The following is a 26,928-nucleotide window of genomic DNA, read 5'->3' as shown; positions in this document are numbered from 1 at the left end:
ATTTTATTCAGATCTATTCTGTTTGACTTATCTATGGCAATGTTACTGTCCTTCTCTTATTTATTATTTATTTCGTCTTGCTTTATGGCCTATGAGAACATCATACCAAGGTTTATGAGTTACCTTCATATGTTTTAACGCTATAGGCATTTTGTATGCATTACACGTGTCATAACATAAGTAAATGAGAAGCATCTAAAAGTCACCCCACTCCGACTAATCAAGACTTTTGAAAATAATAATTGAACAACATTGCATCATCACTGTTTTATTTTAAAACTCGGAGTGGCTGGGGATGGATACGATGACACCATATAGATAAACTACTGAGAAACTTTTGTTTCTCACCCCTCTCTCCGTACCATCTTCAGAAACGATGCAGTACGAAGCAATACAGTTGAGGTGAAAAGACAGGTGCACTAGTGGGAGCAAGCTATCGAGGACGTAGATACAAAACATTAAACGTTTACTTTAAGAAAGAAGAATATGCGATTGTTTTAGCCAAAGTTAAACAAATTAAGAGAATTAGGATTTCCTATGTGTCTTGTTTTATCCTTATTAACTGATTGTAATTGTAACTATAATGTTTCCCTTTTATTTGGTATGAGTAAAGCTTGTCATTATTGTGCCTTCGTAGTTTAACACACCGATTTTTCATGTTAGTATTTTTAAATCCACTTATATTTTTCAACTAGTAACTATTCTAATAAAAAACTAATTATTCAATATTTTTATTTATAAATTATTTTATATAAATATTTCACATTTGTTTTAAAAGAAAGATTTCGCAAGATTTTGAATATTAGCTACTAAATATAATCCAAATAAAGCTTAACTCAATTTAAAAGTATTAGGGTGTTACACCCAATATTTTAAAATTATTTTATTTATTTTAAATTTTATTAGACTCTAAATCATAAATTTTTAATTATAAATCATAAACTATAACTCTTCTAAAAAATAAGAATTTTTAAAATTAAAAAATAACTAATATTAACTAATTAAAAATTTAGTTTCTATATTTTCTCATCCTCAAAAACTAAATTAGGGACGATAAAGGCTTCTATTATTGTAGTTTTCCAGGATCTTTATCAGCAATTACAAATAAAAATTTCGTATAACAAAATAAAAAATGAAAATTTTTTTTTCTTTCCTATGCTCTTGAAGAAAAAAGAAAGAAACTTAGTAAAATGTATAACATATTTTGGCAACTTGGACTTTGGACTAGAAACAAGCCAATTCATAGTCAAAACCATATATGTGAAAGCAAATGCATATGTGTGAAAATAATTATCCTCATCTAGTAGTAGTGAAAGAGCACAAAACCTGAGAAATTGAATTTGTATCCTACCAAAACACAAGCTCAGCAAGAATAAAATTTGGAACCGGGTCATTAGCTTTTTGCAAACAACGTCTTAAAAGTTTTCATTTCTTAAAAAGAATAAATAAATAGCATGACAAGGATATACCTCTTAATCTTAAAAGAACCTAAAGAAAAAACACACACAAAATTTATTATAAATATATTTGAATGAATACTTTTAGCCTATTAATTCTTCATACTCGTGCATCATCAGTTTCTCTTCATATTTTCTCCAATTGCATCTATCATCCTGCTTTTGTTGTTCGAGATATTGGAAGGAGTTTAAGTAGTCATCATCTCCTTTTTCAACTACTCCATCTGTAGCTCCGATTTCTACTGTTACATGGTCTTGCGTTCTTAGTGTTCCAACATGCGATTGAGATTCCGATTTGGAACGAAGAATCATGAGAGAGTAGCAAAAGATGGCTGCAACGATGGAAAACATCAAGTTGATCTTCATGAGTTGAACAGTTAGGCATCCAAGGAAGAAACTGAGGAGCTCAGCTTCAAAGCCAAGATCAATTTGCCATGACAGGGACAAAGACATCAAAGCAAAAGAAGCACTCGAAAAAATGCCTAGTAGGTCTGGTTTTCCGTTGTTAGATTTATCATAGAAAAATGAGTAGAGAGAGGTTAGTAGCAAAACCAAAACACCCACGTAAGCTTTAAGCAAGAAGCTCCTTGAAATCCTGTATTTCTTGGGAAATAGCATGATGATGCTGATGCTGAAACTTAACAGGGTGTAAAGAATGATCTTCAACAAGTTCCACTCTCCAAATAGACGTTTGAAAGAGGAACTCTTAGCATAACAGAGAAATCCATTGACACTTGACATAAATCCCACAAATCTCCATAGTCTTTTCTGGTTTAGATGGTAGGAATTCTGGGTTGGCATGCCGCTTAAATTTACAAGTGCAGAGCCTTTCAATTGTGTCTTGAAGGTTCGTGAAGTTGTAGTGCTGAAGGTCTGAAATGGCAGCTAGTCAAATGGCAGTATTTAAAAAATAAGGACCGATTGTGGGATTATTTTAATGTGGCTACTCCAATGAATAGGGTTTGATTTTTATTTGAAGTAAAAGTGTTATTTTTATTCAAAGTGTTGCTAAACAAATAAGTTACACTTTTTAAACAAAGATCATCATGAGAAGATGTTTTTGACACCTTCATAGAAGTAGTTGCCTTATTTTAATTGTTGTTATCTCGGTGGACATCATATAAAATGAAGAAATATACTAGTGTTTAATATCACGAGAATATAAATTTTTTAAATTTATGTTAGTTTTATTCGGAAATTATAGATTATGATAAAAAAGATGTATAGAATTATACTATTTTTATAAAAAGATCGTAAGGAGTAAAGTTTTTATCGACTAAAAAGATTAGAGTCTCTGTAGATAAAAAAAATTAAGTAATAAAATTTTTAATTATTATTTTTATGTAAAAGAATTTAATTTTTTACTAATAATTAATTTTAAATTTATTATCTAAAATTTGAAAGAATCTAATGTGTATATTTTTATATTTAATTAGATATTAAAGGCTTTTTGAAAAGTTTCAAAAACTACTTTGAGCTTTTGACTTACGAAAAGTTATATTAATAATGATTGGTATAATTTTTTAATAATATTTTTAATTTTTCGAAAAGTTGTTTAAGAGCTTTTGAAGAAGTAAAAAAAAAAATTATCTTCCTCTCAAAAGCTATTTTATCACTCCTATTTATTAAATAATTTTAAAACAAATACTTCTATAATAACTTTTCAAATATAAAATAATTTATTTATAAGCTGCTTTTAATATAAGTAGTCCTTATGTTTTAAGCTATGTTTTCAAAAGAACTTAATTATGTAACCAACTTAGGTTGGTCGAGTGGTCAGCTCACTTGTTCGCTTAAGCAAGTGTCGAGGGTTCGAATCCCGTCTTGTGCATGCAGCAACTCATTAGCCAGCGGCAAACCCTTAAATGGAGCTCAAATAGTCCTTGACCTGTCGGGTTGGGGGATATCGTGGGAAACCAAAAAAAAAAAACTTAATTATGTTATTTACCCAAACTGATCCTTAGTCTACTCTGTTACACAAATAAAAATAATTAATTTTTATATTTGTAATTTAAAAATAATTTTTTTTTTATAAAATATGATTAAATATTAGTATAAAATTAAAATATTTATATTGATAATTATAAAATTAACTTAAAATAATTTTTTTTAAATAATTGAATCTTGATTCGAATTATTAATCACAACATTAGTATTCTCTCCAAATTATATGTAATAAATATTTGAAGGGAGAAAAGTAAAAATATAGATTAAAACAATAAGCGTTGAAAATTTGAAACTAAATAAAAATTTTAAAAATATGCATATAATAATATACAATATATTTTTTATGTGAATAATATTACGAAATTTTTTTTAATTATAAATTTAATATATTTTTTATATATATTTTTATGAATTTATTTGAATTATATTATTCTATTAATTTATTTTTTATAGAATAAAAAAGTAAAAAGAGATAGAGGATGAGAGACAAAATAGAAAAGATAAAGAAGAAAAAAGAGAGAGGGAGTTTGTTAATTTTGGAGAGAAAAATTTTATTTTAATTATAATAAAAAATTTCTCATAATACATTTTGGTTTGTCAAATTAATAATATAAAATATAAATTATAAATTGTATAACAGTGGAAAGAGTATATATATATATATATATGGATGTGAGATGGATTATATACTTCATCATTGTAATTGGAGAGTTTTTTAAATTGTGGAAAGTAGGAAAATTATTAAGTCTGATTTTTGTATCTCAAATTTTTAATCATATTTAGAAGTAGAAATTGGAGGGTTCGATTTTTGTACTTCAAAAAATGGAGAGTCTGATTTCTGTACCCAAATTAAACGGTGCTACATTTTAAATTAGTACCTCAATAGTCCATAGTCCAAAAAAACATTGTTGTCTTCCTAATATAAAAAATAAAAAGTGGAGAAAGATAGATAATAGAATAGAAGAAGGGAGTTTATTAATTTTGAAAAAAAATATTTTATCTCAATTTTAATGAGAGGATGTTATGTGATACATTTTAGCACTACAAGATTTTTATTACTTGGTGGAGGTTTTATAATGAAAGTTTTTAAAAACCTCCACAACACCATCTATTTGTAGCAATTCATTCAGAGTAGTGCTAGGGAGCCAATGGTTTAAACGTACAATGTGTACAATGGGCTAAATCTTTGGTTTATGAATAAAATGAACATCACCTATACTATCCAGAATAACCATAACCAGGGATAATAAACATCTCATGTTATAAAAACTTAATTTTGGGTTCACCAAGATTCAAACTCTTGACCTTCTGAATCTCGAACTCTAATACCATGTTCTGAAACCACTCATCTCCAAAGCATAACCTGACAGGAAAATATAACATTAATAATCATATCTCTAATACTTTCTAAACCTTCATTGTCTACATTGTACGCTTAAGTCATTGGCTCCCTATTCTTTCTCATTCACAAAATTCCCCTAAATAAAAATCTCAGTATTTACACAAAATTAAAATACCCACACATCTAAAGCCCACCCAAACACTCAAAGCCCATACTAAAATGAAACATAGGCTTAGTTTCGAGTGAGGGAGAGAGTGAGCAAGACCTACTAATGAAAACCCTAAATTGCAGCATCTTTGTCGTTGTCGCCATCGCCATCGCCATCGCCATCGCCGTCGCCGTCGCCGCCTCCTCGTCACCGCCACAGCCACAGCCACAGCCGTTCATCTCCTTGCCGCTAGCGCCAATACGACAACGTGCTTTGACAATCTCTTTTCCCGTTGTCTCTTCCGTCGACGCATCTCCTCAGGTCGCGACGTGGTAATTTTTGAGATCTCCTTCTACATTCTATTGTGCATTCCTTCAGATTTGCATTTCTTCTGCGTTCTTCCGTCGAGGCTTTTTTGTGATTTTTATGATCTCCACATTAATTTAGTTTGATAGATTACTTCTCTGATTTCGGATTTGGCTTGTTACTTTTGTGATTATTCATTAACTTGATGGCAATAAGTAATGATATTGTTGCTTACTGACTTCGCGACGAAATTTTTGGTATAGTGCAAGAAATTTTTGCTAATTTTTAAATTTTGATTTCGCGACGCTCTTTTACTTTGATACTAATATATATATATATATATTTAAAATCCTGATAAATTGATTTTATTTAGAAACAGCTATGTTGCTTACTTTATATTTTTTTTCATATATATTCTCCAGGGAAAGAAAATTTGATATCGAAAAAACAAAGCTAATGTGTGCTAACATGCTCAAGTGGAGGAAAGAATTTAGTTCAGACACTATTGTAGAGGTATTGCTTTGAATTCATTAGATATGTCATATTATCATGATTAATTATGAGTTTGATTTAGGGTGTGTTATTGTATTGGACTTTGATTTCAAAGAAATCAATGAAGTGATAATCCTTCCTTGAGCCTTAGACTACAACGAATATCCATGTGAGTATGAAGAACTTTACCTTAAATCCTCTTGTATTTGTCATGAAAAATAGGTACAACCTAATAACTAAAACTTGTGATTTATCTGTAAGTTCTTGGTAACTAGTATGATACTAAATTGCTTGAAAAATGGCTTTTCTTTTAATTCTTGCTTGATTTTTGTACATCTTTAAATTGTATTCGAATAAAAGAAAACCGAAAAAATAATAAGGTGTATGTTGTCATGTTTACTCGTATGCAATGCAGTTACGTCGTGAGAGGATTGATGAAAGAATGAAGGCATTGCAGGAATTAGTTTCCAGCATCAATAAGGTTAGTGGTTTTAATTTCTATGCATTGGTATTACAAATTTTAAAATTTGAATATCTTTGGTTTGCTTAGATATTGTGAATTTATGTTGTTGTAGACGGATAGAAATATTTACAGCCATAGATTTTAAGCATATTGAAGCAGGTGAGAAATTAGTGGTTGGCTTTTGATACCTTGTCCAGTTGTACAAGATGAAATTGAACTCCTAACCTAACATTAAGTCTCAAATAAATCATGCTAGCTAGGTTTAAGCATAGAATTTCCATTTTTTTTCCTAAATAAGTCAAATATGAGTAAATTTGAATATTATCTCTTTGCTCATGTTGAACCTCCTTGTTAATTATGTGTGCTTCGCCACTAATTACTCTTGATTGTTGCACACAATGGTATATGTATATATATATAGGCTTGAAAAGATATGATTCTAGTTCTAACAGACTAATAAATCAAACAATTTTGTTGAGTGGGTGTTTTTTTTTTTATATTTTACCATTCAATTATACAAGTGATGGAGCCCAGACACTCATGTTTTATGATGTCTCTCAGGATGAGCCCCCAAGTGAAAGGAAGATTGCCAAATTGTGTGAATATGCTGCAAAAAAATCCTTTTTGGATTCCAAAGGTATCTTTTATTTTTCATTTCATTCATATAGAAGTTTGAGAAAGGGGGAAGGAGAATAATATGAATATCCTTCAATTAATTGAATCTGTTGCTGAAGTTCATGAAATCTACTTTTCCCGCTAGATAGCAAAATATTTTGAAGAAAGGTGCTACAAGGAGCTCCGATCTAAGCACATCAAACTTGTCAATATTGTACCTGAAACTTTCAACAAGTTGATTTCTCATTGTAAAGTGCAAATGTAAGTTTTTAAGTATTTGGGTGGGCTTTGCATTTTGAGTGTCAATTTGAATTTTGATTTGAAAATTGAGTATATGTGAAGATTCAGACAAAGTGATAGAATTTTTTGTTGTTCAACTCAATTTCTTATCTTGAATAGTGTGGAAATTGGAATTGTCTCTCATAGTGTATAGTGTTATGTTATATGCTGTTGATTTTGTTGTTAAAGCTCTATTAAAGCTTGATCTTTAATGATAGTCTCAAGGTACTTTGGTCATGTATAATGTCCTTTTATGTGGCGAAGTTTGTTCCTCGACCATACCTCCGTCATGGCTAGTGCCTGTTTGTATAATGCATCTCTTGTTTTAATCTAGTGTAGGATTCCATGATTAAGTGGGTTTTATTATATAATTTTTTTTGCTAACTATTTCTCATATTTTTATCACTTCCCAGGATTGAAAAATCTCAAATCACAGTTATACTCAGCTGTCGAGTATTTTGAACTTTCATACACCAATGATGACCAAAAACAAATGTGAGTTACTTTCTGCGTGCTATTATATATGTATGATGGTAGCATTATATCCCTTATTCCCATCTCTATTTTGTTTTTTCTTTTCATGTTATGGTTGCAGATACGTAGAGACATTAAAGGATTATGCGGTTCCTAAAATCTTAGAAATTCATGTCGGTCCTCTTTTAACACTTCTGGATACTCTAAGTTGACATCCTTCATTATTGATAAGTGTTTGTATCGATCCATGTAGAATAGAAGTTTGCATTTAGATGTTAATATCATGATAATTTCAGATGTTTAGCAGTATAATATCTTGTTAGCAAACTAGCTTCGTTAGCACGTTGGGTTGGCTACCAAATAGCTGAGTTCAGTTTAGTTTGTTCTTAATGTAATTTGTTAAATCAACAATAGTGGTTTATAGTTTTCTGATCCATTTAGTTTCAATTTTAAATGGGGGCACCGTTCAGTTTGCTGCAAATTTTTTATATTTGAAAATTTAAATTTTGTGAGGGTTTTAAATCGCCACAAAAATTTCAGAAAAATCGCCACAAAAATTCAACTCAAACCCCCCCCCCCCCCACAAAGGAGATAAAGAACCGCCACTAAATTATGTCCTGGGAGTTCTGTAAAATCGCCACAAATAAGCTCGTAACACCACAAATTTTGGAGGTTTGAGAAACTTCCACAAACCTTTTTATGGGAGTTTCAAACCACCACAAATTAGAAAAAATACCGCCGGAAATCAACTTAAATCTTGTAGTGTAGTTGTTAAATTTGTAATATAATATAAATATATTTTTGATGGTTTTCAGTGGTCTTTGAAACAGCTTCTGGAAATTTTTTGTCTTTTTGTCTCGTACCCAGCCACGAGACTTTTTCTTTTGTCTCGTACCCAGTCACGAGACTTTTCTTTTAGTCTCGTCGATCAGCACGAGATATTTTCAGTTTTATCTCCTGGGCAACAGAAACAGAAATGGAGTAGAAGAGAGAGAGAATTACACCAAGATATATCCTGGTTCAGCTGCTAAGTGCAAGGCATCCTACATCTAGTCTCCATCACAACAATGATGGAATTTCACTATAATCATTCTTGATTACAAATACCAATTCTCCCTAGGAACTACCTTTCCTATCCAGGACAAGTCCAGAATCTAAACCCAATCCTGAACTTGACTTGGTTACTGCCAAGCTTTCACTGCAAAGTGCTAACCCAACTTGCAAGGGGATTCCCACAGAATTATGAAACACAACACAGATGTACAAAGGACCTCTAAGGACATTTATGGATTTTTTTTTAATTTTGCACTCTCTGCCTTTTTCCGCTTTATGGCTTTTTCATTACAAACCTCACTGTTTGTCTTTTTTCCATGAGACTCAAGACATGACAAAATTAAACAGAAAAAGTACAAAATGAAAACATTGAAGGAGAAGAACTTATGTAAGCTTGGGGAGCTATAGAAACTCTGTGCTCACTCTTTTCCTTGAATCAAACCCTGACTGTTCACCCTTACTTATAGGGAGAAGCCTCCAAGGTTGAAACTAAACAGACCCAGCTAATCTTCTTCTTCTTCAAGTCAGAACCGGTTCGGCCAGAGAGAGAAAAGAGATAACCCGTGCAAAACCCAACATGCAATTACCTCTAGTCCTTCCTTGGTCACCAATCTTCATCAATCCGAGCCCTCCATCCTTGCCTTGCTCTCCAAGATGAACTCCTGGCCCTTGATGCTTCATGATGATGATAGCTTCATCTGCTCCAATCTCTGTCTCTTCCATCACGTAGCCACTGTAGCTACCTCCTGTGGTGGTTGAGCAACATCAGAGTCAAGCCATCCTCTCCAAGGATCTTCTTCTCTGACCGAAATCTTATCTTCCATTTTTAGGTATGGAGAAGCCAAGATCTTATCACCAAATCTTACCACAAGTGATAAGAATCTTAGCCACAGCATACTTTTAGTTTTTTTTTCTTGCCATCATTGTGATGGTCTTGTAGCGTGCTTCTTCTTCTCTACGGTGGCTAGTTGTAGCTTCCATGGTTTGCTGTGTAAAGACCGAAAAAGAAGAAAGAAATGAGAGAGAGGAAAGAGAAATTATGAACAATAATTAATGAAACAAAGAGAGAGAATAAAAGTGAATTAATTTCCCACTCCCTTTGCTGAGTAGCGTGTAGCTTGATGATGTCCATCAAATCAAAGACCAACTCTCTCATGTTTCCAATAAATGTATTAACTTCACTTTAATGAAATTTGAATTTCACTACATAATAGAAATGGATTCCGTTGGAAGCTAGAAGCAATACATTTGCTTTCTCTCAAAATTGGTTTCGGACCAAGCATTGGATCATTTAACAAAGATTTCAATTGGGCTTGTAGCAATAATGATTTAAACTGGCCCAAGTAATGTGATAACAATTCAGCCACTAGAAACAAAACATTTTTGCATCAATGCTGAATGTATTTTTAAAACACTTGGGCTTGCACTAATTTTTCTTTTATTTTCGGCCTAATGCAAAATCTGCATCACAAAATTATTTAAATTAGCATATATGAATTGAATTCAAGTTAATAATTTTGCAGTTAATCATATTAATAATGTTTGATCATCATTAAATTAAATTAGAGTTTTTCAAACTCATCAATTTCCCCCTTGATGACAAACATTATTAAAATTGAAATGGAAAGAAATTTAAGATTAGAGTATAGAATACTCCCTTTGCAGATTAGTATTTCTTCCCTTTCCAAATGTTACAAGGCTCCCCCTTAATACATGCTATTTTACCAAGGGAAGCTTTATACCTGTAACTTTAGAAATCAAGCTTAGGCAACTATGTTATTCAACATATTAATTTTTTGATGTTGAATGCTTGATTTATGAGCAGAATTGGATGACAAACAAAACTCTTTTGTTATCATAAAAATGATTTTTCTGCTCAAACTCTTTACAAAACAATTGATGCAAATAAACATTGATGTTTCCTGAAGTTGCTTTTCAAGTTATTTTAAAAGTATTTTCCAATGAATAAATCAGAGCAACTTAATCATAGCAAGAAAAATTTTTCTAATCAAGCATGATCATCTCAGACCATAGCAACTATCAAACTTCATATATCACAACTTAAAGGAACTGCCAAAAATAAACCCAAAACAACAATCATTTTATCAAGGTAAGACAAATGCATCACAATTACAATCAAACAAGCATTGCATTTTACCAAGATAAACATTAGGCAGCAGCAGCAATCAAGATAGAACAAATGCATTATCAACATGCATTATCAACATCAAATGTATCATCTCAACAAGACATTGAAACAAGGGTGATCATGAATTTTCAAAAGAATTTCATCCCTGTTTTGTTAATTTCAATTTTTCTGCACCATTTCTCCCCTTTTTGGCATCAAGGGCTCCTGCAAAAAATGACATAGAACACAAAATATGTAAAATATACACAAAATGTTAAAAGTGTATCATCAAGTCATAGGTCTAACAGTATCCAAACAGACAAAATAGAGTATCAAATTGAGTCTAAACATGCCAATATCAAATATTAAACAGATTAATCATCAGATAAATGAAGCTCAGATTCCTCAGCCCCTTCGTCACTAGCAGCTCCCAACTCCTCCTCAAGGCTCTCCAGCATCAGACTTACCCTGTCCTTGCATCTCATCCAAGCCTTTTCATTTTCATAGGCTAGCTTGCGTGCCGCCTTATGGGATTGTACCATGAGCTCCGACATATTTGAAAATTCAGTGAGAATTTCTTTGATAGATTCGGTTGCCTAGGAGGACTCAGGCCGACTTTCATATTCACTATCCGAAGCCACAGATTTCTTCCCTTTGGTTCCTTTAACAGCTCCTCCTCCTTTAATCATAGATAACTTGTTTTCTACAGCCTCATTTAGGAGATCAATTTTAAAATATTCAAAAATACTTGTTAAAAACATCCCATAGGGCAGATTCGCCTTCTTGGTGCTTTTAACTGATTCTCACATGTGTCTGATCATAAGGTAATCAAATGATATAGGAGTAGATGTGACAAGAGCAAAAATGATGAGAGAGTCAGAGAATGTTACTCTATTATGGGAGCCGCTTTGAAGGGTCAGGATGTGGGTGATGATCCTGTGAAGCAAAGAGTTGGTAGGACCGAGAGCTTTGTGGGTAGGAGTTGTGCCATCTAAGCCGGATAGATTTTCACAGATATATTGGAGGACAATTTTGTAGGTGACTCCGACCTCGGAGTCCCATTTTTCGGCCATATATGCTCTCGGCCCCTCCTCTTTGTAGCCTAGAGCCGTCCTAATAGTTTCAGTGTCAAGAGTTATGTGAACCCTCTTCACATAAGAGTGGATGGTGCCATCAATCAGTCGCATGTTGGCATAGAACTCACGTACCAAACTGGGGTAAACCGGTTTCTGGATGTGGAGCAGTGGTGTCCATTGGAGAAGTTCAAACAGAGAAGAGACATTGATCCCTTTGTTGGTAAGTGAGTCGAGATTGACGAGATAGGTGGCACAAAGATGGCATTTTTTCAGAACCTCCTTATGAAATTCATATGAAGCGCATGAGTTGAACCTGGCAGGATCATAGTGAGAGTGTGGTTTGCTGAATTTATTCTTGAAATCCAAGGACTCCAGGTTTGATGGTTCCTTGGTGTTGTGCAGCACGAACCCTTTTGTTTTCTGGGCACTCCTTCCGGATGTGGCCCTTTTTTGTGGTGATGGCAGTGGTGATGGAATGGGTGAGGTGTGTGATTCTTCCTCTTCCGCCACAGGAACCTTTTCTTTCTTCTTCCTTGAAGAAGTTTTCGTGGCTATGACCTTCCTTCTCATGGTGTCTGTTTGTTTCGAGGGTGGTGAGGAAGAAGATGAAGATGTAGAATGAATATGGATGTGGGTGTGAGTTTGAGGTGTGGATGATTTTTGAGAGAATAGAATCCTTTCACTTTTTCTAGGGGTGGTTTTCTTTTTCATGGTAATGAAAATGGAGAAGTGGAAGATGGGGGGTTGAATTTTGAGGGAGGAGGGAGGTTAGGGAAGCATTAAATATGGAGTGGAGAGAGAATTGGAGGGAGTTTAATGACCATTAAGGAGCGGTTAATACCCAAAGGAGTTTCTCTTTTATTTGAAATAAACTGAAAAGTGGTTTCCTAGAATCAAGGGATTAGTTGAAGAAAAAGATTTGATTTGACAACATCCTCTTCCAACAAGATTTGATGAGACAACAAAAGGAGATTGTGATTTACACAAAGAGAAACTAACAAAACGGTCAGAGTGGGGTCAAGGAAATTTGGTGGGGCCCATAAGAATTAATTTCGACGTAGTCTCCCCCTTGATCACAGCCCTTCCAACACACTCTGATTTTTATCTCCTGCTTTCCTACGAGACAAAACTGAGCAGAATCAAAATTTTCACAAGTTATCAATATAACTTAAATCAATCATTCCCAAACGTTTTCTCAAAGTGCAGAATCTATCTTCATAGAGGGGTTTTGTAAAAATGTCAGCAAGTTGGTCTTCAGATTTTACAAATTGAATATCAATAGTATCCTTTTGCACATGTTCTCTAATGAAATGATATTTAATTTCAATGTGCTTGGTTCTTGAGTGCAAAACAGGATTTTTTGAGATGTTAATAGCACTCATATTATCACAAAATAAGGGTATACTATTGATCTTTAATTTGTAATCTTCCAACTGCATTTTTAACTAAATTAATTGCGAACAACATGCAGATGCAGAAATATATTCAGCTTCAGCTGTGGATAGAGCCATTGTGGCTTGCTTTTTGCTTGACCACATGTTGAGTGAGCTTCCAAGGAAGCAACACATATCGGATGTACTCCGTCTATCCACTCTATCTCTCGCATAATCTGCATCACAAAATCCTACTGCACAAAAATCATCAGATTTAGGCTACCACAAGCCATAATCACTAGTTCCCTTAATGTATCTAATGATGTGCTTAACGGCTGAAAGATGGGATTCTTTTGGATGAGATTGAAATCTTGAACATACACCCACACTTTGAACAATGTTCGATCTAGAAGAGATAAGGTACATGAGTGAACCTATCATTCCTCTATACCTTGTTTCATCCACATCTTTGCCATCATCATCCTTTTCAAGTTTTGTGTTTGGATGCATTGGTGTACCCATTGGTTTGGAACTTTCTAGGCCAAACTTTTTGATAAGTTCTTTTGCATACTTTCCTTGGTGAATAAAGGTACCACTAGGAGTTTGTTTAATTTGGAGGCCAAGAAAGAAAGTTAGCTCTCCCATTAAACTCATCTCAAACTCACTAGTCATGAGTTTTCCAAACTCTTCACACAAGGACTCATTGGCCGAACTAAATACAATGTCATCCACATAAACTTGAACTAGGAGAATATCATCATTAGATGTTTTAATGAATAAAGTTGTGTCGGTGGTTCTCCTTTGAAAGTGATTTTCCAATAGGAAGGCACTAAGCCTTTCATACCAAGCTCTTGGAGCTTGCCTAAGGCCATAAAAGGCCTTTGAGAGTTTAAAAACATGATTTGGAAAATCTTTATGTTCAAAGCCGGGGGGTTGAGCCACATACACTTCTCTATCAATAAAGCCATTAAGAAAAGCACATTTAACATCCATTTGAAATATTTTGAAACCCTTATGGGCATCATAGGCAAGAAGCAACCTAATTGCTTCCATTCTAGCTACCGGAGTAAAAGACTCATCAAAATCTATACCCTCTTCTTGATCGTAACCTTGGGCCACTAATCTAGCCTTGTTACGAACAACTTGTCCATCCTCACCAAGTTTATTTTTAAAGACCCACTTAGTACCCGTCACTTTCTTACCATCCGAATGAGGTACTAGTGTCCAAACCTCATTCTTGTCGAATTGAGCAAGCTCTTCTTGCATTGCTTTGACCCATGAAGGATCTTCAAGAGCTTGTTTTACATTATTGGGCTCCATTTGTAACAAGAAGGCAAAATTGCTTGGTTCGGATTGTCTTTTGGTTGATGATCTTGTTGATACACCTTGAGAGGGATCACCAATGATAAAGTCATGAGGATAACCCCTCATGGACTTCCATTCTCTAGACTTCTGGCACTACAAAATTTATATATATTTGTGGGTATTTTTTAGTGAGAGTTTTTAAAACCTCCCTAATATATTTTATCTATGACATTTTTGATAAACTCCCACAAAATAACTAACAATAAAACCCATTGTTATCACTTAAATTATCATATAATTAAAACTCTTTTCAAAATCCAAAAAAAAACTTGAAGAGAAGAGAAAGAACAGAGCATGAGAGCTCACTGAAACCCTAAGATTGCGATAGCCATCACCACCGCCATCTCCGCCGCCGTCGCCGCCTCCTCCGCCATTGCTGCCGTCGTCACTACTAAAGTTCATCTCCTTTATGCTGTTGCCACTGAGATCGAGCCAAGACGCCTCCTTTATCAACGCGTTTCTAGATCTTGAGAAAGCACCTCTTCTGTCAACTCTCCTCCGCAAATGACTCTCGTGTTCTCCATCGGCATTCTCTCGCTTCTGCATGCTCTTCTTCGTTCCACTCATTCTCAATTTTCGGTTCTCTTTCTCTTTTTCCTTTTTATTCATTTCTTTATTTTTCATTTTCAGATTCTGAATGCTTTGCTATATGATATAACATTCAATGAGTTTTATTATCTCTTAATTGATGAACATTGTTTCAAATTCGCAAGCACTCCAAGTGTTTGATGAATTGTTTATTCTCTTAATCATTGTATTAATTCTTGTTCGGTGAACCGATACTGTGTCTTATTTGCTCACTGTAAATTAAATATGATCATATCATAATTAGACTCTCCTGATAATAGCATTTCCCCTATTTCATGTCATACTGCAAGTGGCAGCAACTATACTATATATTTGGCCACTATATATTTACGAGCAATGAATTTAGTAGTTCATTGTAATGAATTTTTTGTTTGATCTATTCAAGTTCAATTCCCTGAGTATATTGTGATCTTTTCAGGTTCTTGTAGTGTTATAGTATATATATGAAGTTTTGTTTGTTATTCTTGTTTATAGTTTTGATTTAGTAGATTGAATATTACAACTTAAGAACTTTTCTTTACAACATTGTTGGACAGGTCCTGATGTTACTGGAAAGCATAGGTGGATCAGTGCTAACAATGAAATCACATATTTTGGTTCATCTTTTGAGGTGAGTATTCTTGTTTTCAATGTTATCATCGACACTAATTTCTCTGCTTTGGAAGATTTCAAGCTCTCTAATTGTCAATGTTAAGTACTATTACGTCATATAAACAATCATTTCATTCCTTTCTTCCTGTTAGTTCAATTTTCAGTTTGCTAATGGGTGGCATTCTCAATTTTTTTCCAGAATTAGAATAAGTTATATAACATCTGGAAGATTACCCCTGAGAGAGTCATCATTGCTTCTAAGATATAAAATGTCCTATCTTGGTTTCTTTCTTTAGAGAAGAGGGAAAGATATCACGCAAACTTGTTGAGTGTATTAATACATATTATATTGTTTCAGTATTGTATAGAGACTGTGAAGTCCAATTCAAAAATAGAAGAGAGTAGTTATGCAACAGGGCCTTCCTCGCCCTCTCCACCTCTTTGCCGTTAGAGCAAGTGATTCCCACAACGGTAACCATGCAGGTCTACTCCACAAGCTTGGCCTCTCCGACGCAGAATGCGAAGCCGCTGTTGTTGCCAGTAACGTCCCGGAGGCACCTCCGATTCCCCCTAAACCAGCTTCTCTGGTTGGAACTCCCGTCGTCCCTTCACTTGTGAGTCTCCGATTCAATTTTTGAATAGGAACCAAATGTGTTGACTTTAGCCTTGCGCATTCTTGCTGATGATTTAGAAAAACTTGTTGAGTTAAGCAATTGATTTGATTTGATTTTGTATCAGCCACTTAACAGGCGTCCTCGACACAACCGGAGGATGCCGGCGCTGAGGGAAGCTTTTCAGGAGACAACAATATCGCCTGCGAATTTCGTGTATCCAATTTTCATTCATGAAGGTTGGTCTTGTTTTTACTTGTTTTATGCATTGTTCATGTGTAGTGGAGGTAGTGTAATATGCTATGCTGGATCTGTTTTGATTCGTAGCAATTGAACTTGTAGGTGAGGAGGACACTCCAACTGGGGCTATGCCGGGATGCTACAGGCTTGGATGGAGGCATGGACTTGTGCAAGAGGTTGTTATTTACTCTTGTTTCTGTATCTTCTACTAAAAGTGCTCTAGTAATCCTCCTTAGCATTACACTTGATTAATTCCCTTTTTATGGATTGGCTTTAATGTTTTCTAGCATTATTCATTTATTTGAGTTACTTATCAGAACTTTGAAGCTGTTTAAATATGTTCAAGACGTTTAGATAGATTTAATTGTTTCTTTAAATATCTAGGCTGGAAGGAACTTGGCTAGTTTTGTTTGGGTATTCTACTTCCTGTCCTGAATTTTATCATGTTATTTTATAGTGTTAATAGTGTGGTGCTTTTTCCTAAAATTCCAGATGCCTTGAAGGTTCTATTCTGTTACTTACATACTCTAGATTTTCTGTAGTGTGATTTCAGTCCTGTATGACAGATTTTTTCCTTATAGTCTTCCACAGGGAATGAAGCATTTTTTCCTTATAGTCTTCCACAGGGAATGAAGCATTTTTTCCTTATAGTCTTCCACAGGGAATGAAGCATACAATGATAATGGTTTAGTGCCTCGGTCAATACGTTTGCTCAAAGATAAGTTTCCAGACCTTGTAAGTGAACATAATTTGAGGTTAATATTTTCTGGTGCTAACATGTGAGTTCAAACAAGAACTAACTATGTATTGCATTACACTATGATATACATAATAAAGAACTATCTTCTAATGAGCGTTGAAGTCATACAAATTATTGTAGCATGACTTATAGGTCAGAGGCTGCTGTCCATTTGGTACATTGCGCCAGGCTTGGCGGTGTACAAATTTCTAAGATTAAAATTGACTTTATGGTCCTAAGAGACCCACAGTACCACGTATTTGCACTTTTAGGTATTAAAATTGACTTTATTGCTCACATGAATTCACACAAGAACGCTAAAAAATGCAGGTATACTAATACTACAATACAATACTATTAGATAAGAACATGTATATAGTGAATAAAAAAGTGATATGTCTCTTTGTGTGTATTTTAATTTGCAGGATATGTATGACAATTTTAGCCAAAAAATTGAAGATGTGATGACCGCAAAGGTAATTCCATTCCCACTTGATGGAGAATATACTTCTTTCTTAAACACTGGCTGAAGAAATCATCCAAGCATAGTTAAGCTATATATAAACATGCTATATTATTAGTTAACCTATTATCTAATTATCGCTCACATATATAATTATTCATGTGTATCTTTAATTTTTCATCAAGCTGAAATTATTGATAGAAACCTTGATTCTTATGGATCAGATATGGTTGGAGAAGAGAAATGTCACGTATATAATTAACATGTGTTGTTAATTATTGCTATGAATTGGTGGTGTAGTGGACATGCTACAATCTTGCAAAGCTCAAATGTTGCTTGGGAATATAGGGTCAGTGGTCTTTTCTGGTATGCTAGTGGAGCAATAATTCAGGCATGAATCTTATATTACATTAAATATCTTCTCTGCATGCTGCTGTTTTTTTATTTTCTTCTTTTTCAAATTTCAATCCTCCTAAATTTCGGAATTTAGAAAGTGAAGTAAGCCTGAGATTTGATATTATGCATTGAACATGAACAGGAATTGTTGTTTGGAGTAATGGCTATAGAGATTAAAAGAAAGGCTCCTCATTGTAATAGAAATTCCTAAATACTTCTGTTTTAGCTTTAACAGCTACTGGAACAGCTAGTGTAAGCATTAGGATTTGTTAACTACATTGTTAGTTTGTCATTATTTCTAGATGATAATGATATTGCAAATACATTTATCTAATTATGTTCATTGTTCAGGAGTTTGGACATAAGTTTGTATTTTATCATGTTATTTTTAATATTTTCTAGTTGTAATTAATGTGATTGGTATTTTTAATATTTTGTAGTTGTAATTAATGTGATTGGAAAATAGTGGTACAATGCTATATTTAGTTTTAATGTATTTCTTTTCTTTTAATTTTCTTCTACATTTTTAATGTCTTGTTTAAATATTTCTTTTTAATAATAAATGATTAGTAGTGTAATAATAATGTAGATTAATTTTTAAAAATTATATTGACAGGTTTGAAATCTCTATAGAATAGTTATTATTTTTAAAATGAAAAATCTTTTTGTGGGGGTTTTAAACCGCCACAAACATTGACCAAAAACTGCCACAAAAGACCAATATAAAACCCCCACTAAACACACACAAAACCTCCACTGAATAGATTGTGGAAGTTTTTAAAAACCCCCACAAAAGACCTCGTGGCACCTCAAATTTTGGGGGTTTTAGAAACCTCCACAAACCATTTGGTGGGGGTTATAAACCTCCACAAATAAGAGAAAAAACTGCCACAAATAAATAAAAATCTTGTAGTGTGGATTGGTGTTGAGCTTTGATGAGCTTCTGTGGATCTCACTGTTTCAGTTTCTCTTGCTGGCTCAGGAGATAAAATGGAAATGTCTTCTCCAATCTGACGAGACAAAACTGGACTGGCAGATTCTTCATTCTGCGCAGACTTGGGATTTTCTTTACTTGTTCCAGCTTCTTCACAATCTGAATCATTATCTATCACAGTACTGGGAATTAAATTAGAATCACAAAAAGTAACATGTATGGATTCCTCTATGGTCCTATGTTCTTTGAGATAAATCCTATAGGCCTTGCTAGTGGAGGAGTATCCAACAAACATCCCTTCATAGGATTTTGGATCAAATTTGCCAAGGTTTTCTTTATTGTTAAGTACAAAGCATTTGCATCCAAAAACATAAAAATACTTAAGATTTGGAGGGGTTCCTTTCCATAGCTCATAGGGGGTTTTCTTCAATCCTTTTCTAATAATTGTCCTATTCAAAATGTAACAAGCTGTATTTACAGCTTCAGCCCATAAAAATTTAGGAATCTCATTCTCACAAAGCATGGCCCTAGTCATCTCTTGAAGGCTTCTATTCCTTCTCTCAACCACCCCATTTTGTTGAGGGGTTCTAGGGCATGAAAAGTTATGAGTAATTCCAAAGTCATCACAGAATTTTTCAAAGTCTTGGTTTTCAAATTCTCTTCCGTGATCACTTCTCAAATGGGCAATTTTTAAATCTTTTTCATTTTGAATTTTATTGCAAAGGGTTAAAAAAGCATAAAAAGCATCATTTTTATGAGCAAGAAAAAGTACCCAACCAAATCTAGAGTAATCATCTACCACCACAAGACCATAGTATTTACCTCCTAAACTTTGAGTTCTTGTTGGACCAAAAAGATCAATGTGTAACATCTCTAATGGCCTTTTGGTTGAGATTCCATCTTTTGGTTTAAAAGAGGATTTTATTTGTTTGCCCAATTGGCAAGCATCACAAGTAAGATCCTTATCAAATTTGATATTTGGAATTCCTCTACCAAATTTGTCTTAACTAGCTTAGAGATTTGGTACATGCTAGCATGACCCAACTTTCTATGCCATAGCCATTTTTCAGATTCAATAGAGGTATAACATGTTACATTATGTTCTTTCAAGTCCTCAAGAGTTAATCCATATACATTATTGCACATTTTAGCCTCAAATAAAATATCCCCAGATTTTTCACAAACAACCAAACACACAAACTTTCTAAAAATAACTTCAAAACCTAGATCACACAATTGGCTTACACTAAGTAAATTATGTTTCAAACCATTTACAAGAAGAACATCATTTATACAAGATGAAAAGCTTTTACCAACTTTCCCAACAGCCACTATCTTTCCTTTAGCATCATCACCAAAAGTGACAAATCCTCCATCATATTCATCAAGCTTTATGAAGAAGGTTGTCTTTCCGGTCATATGCCTAGAGCATCTGCTGTCCATATACCACATATTCTCCTTCCGTTTGGATGCTAGGCATACCTACAAAACAAGCTCAAGTGACCTTAGGTATCCAAATTTTTTTGGATCCTTTCACGTTAAACCATCTCTTATGTCCTAAGCCATTATAATAAAAAACAACTTTATAAACTTTATCACCTATCATCCTCTCACCAAAAAAGCATTGAAGCGGTTACATATTCTACAAAACCTTGGAGTTGCTGTTTTGTTAAAGCTTGTTGGGTTTTGAAATCTTGTATCATTTGAAGATGAGGCAATGTTTTTAAAATGAGGTTTCTCAACAGATTTATAGAACCCCAAGCCAGCTTTATCATAAAGAGATTTTTGACTAGCCAAGATTTGATTAAGATTTTCAGAACTTTGAGTGAACTTGGCTAAGTCTTCTTTAAGCCTTTTGACTTCTTTAAGCAACTCTTCATTTTTTTTAAAACAATTTACATATGCAATAACTGAATGGTCACTTTCACAGCTCCTAAGTTGGGCTTTTAACTGCTTATTTTCTTCAACAAGATCACAAGCGGTTTCGGCCTCCCTTAGTTTTTCTTTGAGAAATCCATTTTCTGCTTTAAGAATGATGATTTGTTGTTCAAGTTCTTGATTATCCAGCAAAAAGCATCTTATTTTTTTAGAAAGATGATCTATCATAAGGTAAAGAGATTCAGTGTTACGATTAGGGATGATTACCTGTTCAACGTGGTCAGCCATAAGACATGGTTGAGACATGGTTTCGGATTCTTCATTGTCTTCAGAATCATTTTCCAGATCTTTCCATGATGCCATCATACCCTTTTTCTTTCCTTTCTTCGGCTTTTCTTCCTTCTTCAACTTAGGGCAATCATATTTGAAATGCCCCATTTCCTTACAGTTGTAGCATGTCACCTTGCTGATATCTTTCTTCTGTTTTCTTGAGCTGCCTCCTTTGCCTCTCTCCTTGAGCTTCACCATTTTTCTGAATTTTTTGGCAAACAACACAAATTCATTTTCAGAATCACTGGATTCATCATCCAGGGGGTTAGTTACAGATGTAAAAGCAATTTCTTTCTTTTTTGAATCCTTTTTCAAATAAGTGTTTTCAAAAGCAAGTAAATTTCCTCTCAAATCATCATATGTCATGGAGTCAAGACCACTACTCTCAGAAATAATTAATGCTTTTGTTTCCCACTCTTTTGTGAGACATCTCGACACTCTTCTCACTAGCACAGATTCAGGATACTTGATTCCCATAGCATCCAAGCTGACAATGATGATGTTGAAGCGCTCAAACAATTCATCAATGGATTCTCCTTCCTTCATTGTAAACATTTCATATTCTCTGTTTAACATATCTATCCTAGTTTTCTTTACAATGGTGGTTCTTCATGAGTAACTAGAAGTTTGTCCCAGATTTCCTTTACCGTTGTGCATCGTGATACCCGTTGGTATTCCTCAAAGCTGATAGCACAGTTGAGTAAGTTGATGGCCTTGGCGTTGAGTTCAACTTTCTTTCTGTCTTCTTTGGTCCAGCTTGCTTCTGGTTTAAGAGAGACAACTCCTTCAGCACTTGTGACGGTTGGATATTGAGGACCCTCCAGGATAATCTTCCAAAGTCTGTAATCCACTGCTTCCACAAAGATATTCATTCTCTCCTTCTAATAGGTGTAGTTTTTCCCATTGAAAAGAGGAGGTCTGTTGCTTGACTGTCCTTCGGTCAGGTTGTAGGACACCAGATTTGAGCCACTGTTTTTTGTCATCTAGATCTTTTCTCCAAGATGCAAAGCTTGATCTCTTTGAGACCAAGCTCTGATATCAATTGATGGTTTTCAGTAGCTAAGAGAAGGGGGGGTTGAATCTTAGCCCCTTTTTCACTCAATAATACTTGCTGGTCTTTGAAACAGCTTCTGGAAACTTTTTGCCTTTTTGTCTCATACCCAGCCACAAGACTTTTTCTTTTGTCTCGTACCCAGCCACGAGACTTTTCTTTTTGTCTCGTCAATCAGCATGAGATATTTTCAGTTTTATCTCCTGGGCAGCAGAAACAGAAATAGAGTAGAAGAGAGAGAGAATTACACCAAGATATATCCTGGTTCAGCTGCTAAGTGCAAGGCATCCTACATCCAGTCTCCATTACAACAATGATGAAATTTCACTATAATCATTCTTGATTACAAACACCAATTCTCCCTAGGAACTACCCTTCCTATCCGGGACAAGTCCAGAATCTAAACCCAATCCTGAACTTGACTTGGTTACTGCCAAGCTTTCACTGCAAAGTGCTAACCCAACTTGCAAGGGGATTCCCACAGAATCATGAAACACAACATAGATGTACAAAGGACCTCTAAGGACATCTATGGCTTTTTCTTTTAATTTTGCACTCTCTGCCTTTTTCTACTCTATGGCTTTTTTATTACAAACCTCACTGTTTGCCTTTTTTTCATGAGACTCAAGACATGACAAAATTAAACAGAAAAAGTACAAAATGAAAACATTGAAGGAGAAGAACTTATGTAAGCTTGGGGAGCTATAGAAACTCTGTGCTCACTCTTTTCCTTGAATCAAACCCTGACTGTTCACCCTTACTTATAGGGAGAAGCCTCCAAGGTTGAAACCAAACAGATCCAGCTAATCTTCTTCTTCTTCAAGTCAGAACCGGTTTGGCCAGAGAGAGAAAAGAGATAACCCATGCAAAACCCAACATGCAATTACCTCTAGTCCTTCCTTGGTCACCAATCTTCATCAATCTGAGCCCTCCATCCTTGCCTTGCTCTCCAAGATGAACTCCTGGCCCTTGATGCTTCATGATGATGATAGCTTCATCTGCTCCAATCTCTGTCTCTTCCATCACGTAGCCACTGTAGCTACCTCCTGTGGTGGTTGAGCAACATCAGAGTCAAGTCATCCTCTCCAAGGATCTTCTTCTCTGACCGAAATCTTCTCTTCTATTTTTGGGTATGGAGAAGCCAAGATCTTATCACCAAATCTTAACACAAGTGATAAGAATCTTAGCCACAGCATACTTTTAGTTTTGTTTTTCTTGCCATCATTGTGATGGTCTTGTAGCGTGCTTCTTCTTCTCTACGGTGGCTAGTTGTAGCTTCCATGGTTTGCTGTGTAAAGACCGAAAAAGAAGAAAGAAATGAGAGAGAGGAAAGAGAAATTATGAACAATAATTAATGAAACAAAGAGAGAGAATAAAAGTGAATTAATTTCCCACTCTCTTTGCTGAGTAGCGTGTAGTTTGATGATGTCCATCAAATCAAAGACCAACTCTCTCTCATGTTTCTAATACATGTATTAACTTCACTTTAATGAAATTTGAATTCCACTACATGATAGAAATGGATTCCGTTGGAAGCTAGAAGCAATACATTTGCTTTCTCTCCAAATGGAACTAGTGAAGCTGTAATCCGTGATGTCCTGTGAAAGAGTCTCTCGCTGCAACACCTGCATAAAAGAATTAGTAGAAAAAATACCTTTTTTGTCAAATTTTCAAATAACTGAATCCTCTCTATCACTCGATAATCTCACAACCCGAAGCCGATCATGAAGCTGGGTGAGTAACTCTAACTCCCATTGGAACAGTTCTCTCCTCCACTGGAGGTTCCATACCCACTCTAACCCATCCCAGAACCCACAGTCCCCTATTACGAACCCTTGTTGATTTGAAATAGAGAAGAATCTCGGAAAACTATCTCTCAACGATCCACTTTGTAACCAAGCATCCTCCCAAAAACGAGTTTTTCTACCATTACCCACCTCCATAGACAAACCACTAATCATCATATCTCTGACATGTTGCTCCTTTATATTAAGCTGGCAGATATCTTTCCACGGGCCCCCTCTTGATGGCAAAGTTTGGTTTGACAGCACTACAGTTGGGTCCAACTGATTGCAAGAGCATACAACTTTCTTCCCCAGCGGGCATTCCTCCTTTGAGAAGCGCCACCACCACTTAAACAGAAGCACCGCATTTCTAAGTAAAGCATCTCCCACCCCCAAACCACCTAGCTTTTTTGGAGCTTGAACTACCTCCCATTTCACCAGGGGTAAACCGTTATTCCCATCCTCTTTACACCACAAGAATCTTCTCTGCAGTCCAATTATCTTTTCTGCAACCGCCTTTGGCATCTTATACAAGCTTAAGTAGTAAATCGGTAGGCTATTGAGAACAGATTTTATGAGGACCAACTTACCCACTTTATTAAGAGATCTAGCTTTCCATAAGATCAGCTTCTCTTTCACCTTGTCTATGATTGGTTTCCAAGTCCTTACCAACCGAGGATTAATACGAAATTCCTAGGTACCTAACAGGTAACACAGCTTCGGCACATCCCAACAAACCACACACATTCGTCACCCATTCCTTCTCACAGTTGATTGAAATTATGCTCGACTTATCAAAGTTGATACTCAGGCCAGACATTAACTCAAAGCACCTCAATAGCCTCTTATAATTCACAAGCGTCTCTGTGTCCTGTGGACAAAACAATATCGTATCATCTGCAAACTGGAGATGCGACAGTTCTATATTGTCCCTTCCCACTAGCAGTGGAGAAATTCTTCCATTTCTTACCGCATCGCCCACCATCCTGTGTAGCACATCAACAATAAGAACAAACAGGAAAGGCGATAGGGAGTCTCTTTGTCTGAGTCCTCTCTCCATCTTGAATGGTTTGGATAGAAAACCATTGATCAACACCGACATAGACGTTGTAGTCACACATTCTTTCACCCAAGTCCTCCATGTAATACCAAACCCCATCTTCTGTAGCACTATATCCACAAAACTCCATCTCACTCTGTCGTATACTTTCTGGAAGTCTAATTTAACAATAGCCGCCTGCTTCTTTCTCAACTTCAGGCATTGGACCGTTTCACAAGCAATGAGAGCACCATCATGTATTTTGCGGTCCTTAACAAACGCAGATTGAGTCTCCCCCACTAACTGTGGCATCACTAACTGCATTCTTCTTACCAGCACTTTGGATATCACCTTATAAACACAGCCAACCATACTAATCGGTCTAAGGTCTTTGATTTTCTTAGCCCCCACAAATTTTGGAGCTAGCGCCACCCAAGTGACATTAGCATCTGTTGGTAACTTAGCAGTCTAAAAAAAGCCCAACACAGCTCCAATAAACTCCTGACCAATCTCCCCCCAACACTTCTTTATGAAGTTCATATTATAGCCATCACCACCCGGTGCTTTACTGGACTCACAATCCCAAACTGCCTCTCGTACTTCCTCGACTGATGGCATTTCCTCTAACACTGCTGCATCGTCTTCATCAATCTTCTTGACCAGTCCCTCACGGATCCCAACCAAAGGAGCATGCTCCTGCCTATACAGTTCTTTATAAAAGCCTGTAATCGTAGTCTTTATTCTGGCCTGATTTCGTATCAGTCTTCCATTAATCACTAAAGAATCGATTATGTTGTTCCTCCTTCTTGCCGATGCTATGTTGTGGAAGTACCTAGTGTTCTTGTCCATTTCTCGAGCATGTTGGGATCGGGACATCTGCTTCCAATGGATCTCTTTTCTGACATACCACTTCGCACAGCAAGTCACTAGTGCCTTCCTTCTAGCCTCCATTGTTCCATCATAATTACCAGCACTAACCATATCATCAATCTTCTTAATCTCTTCCTCAAACTTTTTTATCCTGCTGTCCATGTCCCCAAAATTATTCTTGTGCCATCTTCTTAGCGGTACCATCAAAGCCTTCAGCTTGTTTGTGAACGTATCATCTCCCAATCTCCTCTACTCATCCTTTACCAACTTCAGAAATCCTTCATGTGTGAACCAGAAATCCAAACTACGAAAAAGTCTCGGACTGGCACAAAATTTAGAATCTTCTAAGATCAACGGGCAATGATCAGATAGACCTCTCGGTCCCCCTTTCAAACGAGTATCTGGAAACTCCTCAAGCCACTCCAAACTGACCAAGATCCTATCAATGTGGCTACAAAATTGTCCTCGGAACGATGTGAATTTCCGATCGGTCAATGGTAAATCTACTATCTGTAGGTCTTGCACCCATTCCTTAAAATCCTCCGCAGATGCCGGTAAACTAACAGCGCCTTTCCTTTTCTCCACCCGTAGTATCTCATTAAAGTCTCCCATGAAACAAAACGGGACCTGACATAATCCCACGATGTAGCTTAACTCTTCCCACATCACCAATTTCTCATTCCGAGCATGTGCACCATATACCAAGCAAAAAGCACATTTAAAATTATTTTTGTCAGCAAACCTTCAACGCACAGCCAACCATCTCCTTTGTAACAATTCGAACATTTAAATAATAAATTATCCCACATTAACAGTAAACCACCAGAAGCACCCATTGATTCCACAAACTCCCAACCCACCATATCACAACCCCACAAGCGTACTACATCAAACTT

At 35.4% G+C, this 26,928-nt stretch overlaps 4 protein-coding genes across 7 annotated transcripts; 2 read left to right on the top strand and 2 right to left on the bottom strand.

Annotated features, from left to right (window-relative positions):
• Positions 1 to 1,370: 1,370 nt before the first annotated feature.
• LOC112763024 (uncharacterized) lies at positions 1,371 to 2,342 on the bottom strand. The gene has a single exon (XM_025808801.3). It carries the CDS (start codon positions 2,256 to 2,258, stop codon positions 1,542 to 1,544), a length of 717 nt encoding a protein of 238 aa, XP_025664586.1. The 5' UTR covers positions 2,259 to 2,342; the 3' UTR covers positions 1,371 to 1,541.
• A 2,581-nt stretch (positions 2,343 to 4,923) lies between these two features.
• LOC112766521 (uncharacterized) lies at positions 4,924 to 8,004 on the top strand. Of its 2 annotated transcripts, none has more exons than XM_025812411.3 (7): positions 4,924 to 5,226; positions 5,623 to 5,713; positions 6,108 to 6,173; positions 6,717 to 6,792; positions 6,920 to 7,031; positions 7,463 to 7,544; positions 7,645 to 8,004. In XM_025812411.3, the coding sequence occupies exons 1-6, from the start codon at positions 5,018 to 5,020 to the stop codon at positions 7,509 to 7,511; spliced, it is 603 nt and encodes a 200-aa protein (XP_025668196.1). In that variant the 5' UTR covers positions 4,924 to 5,017; the 3' UTR covers positions 7,512 to 7,544; positions 7,645 to 8,004. The 2 variants fall into 2 exon arrangements, 1 of the variants encoding a protein (XP_025668196.1); XR_003184408.3 differs by having other exon boundaries at positions 4,941 to 5,226; positions 6,916 to 7,031.
• A 7,638-nt stretch (positions 8,005 to 15,642) lies between these two features.
• Positions 15,643 to 18,576, top strand: LOC114925722 (delta-aminolevulinic acid dehydratase 1, chloroplastic-like). Of its 3 annotated transcripts, XM_072222612.1 has the most exons (8): positions 15,643 to 15,716; positions 16,056 to 16,311; positions 16,436 to 16,547; positions 16,651 to 16,724; positions 17,165 to 17,283; positions 17,713 to 17,763; positions 17,975 to 18,141; positions 18,289 to 18,576. In XM_072222612.1, the coding sequence occupies exons 2-5, from the start codon at positions 16,105 to 16,107 to the stop codon at positions 17,237 to 17,239; spliced, it is 468 nt and encodes a 155-aa protein (XP_072078713.1). In that variant the 5' UTR covers positions 15,643 to 15,716; positions 16,056 to 16,104; the 3' UTR covers positions 17,240 to 17,283; positions 17,713 to 17,763; positions 17,975 to 18,141; positions 18,289 to 18,576. The 3 variants fall into 3 exon arrangements, with proteins under 3 accessions (XP_072078713.1, XP_072078712.1, XP_072078711.1); XM_072222611.1 differs by having other exon boundaries at positions 17,975 to 18,576; XM_072222610.1 differs by having other exon boundaries at positions 17,130 to 17,763.
• Positions 18,577 to 25,630: 7,054 nt separating this feature from the next.
• LOC112763022 (uncharacterized) lies at positions 25,631 to 26,194 on the bottom strand. The gene has a single exon (XM_025808799.1). It carries the CDS (start codon positions 26,192 to 26,194, stop codon positions 25,631 to 25,633), a length of 564 nt encoding a protein of 187 aa, XP_025664584.1.
• Positions 26,195 to 26,928: the final 734 nt, after the last annotated feature.

Source organism: Arachis hypogaea, chromosome 17 (genome assembly GCF_003086295.3).
Source record: "Arachis hypogaea cultivar Tifrunner chromosome 17, arahy.Tifrunner.gnm2.J5K5, whole genome shotgun sequence".
Taxonomy (NCBI): domain Eukaryota; kingdom Viridiplantae; phylum Streptophyta; class Magnoliopsida; order Fabales; family Fabaceae; genus Arachis; species Arachis hypogaea.
The sequence above is the reverse complement of the archived record's forward strand: the minus strand, read 5'-3'. Positions and strand labels throughout refer to the sequence as shown.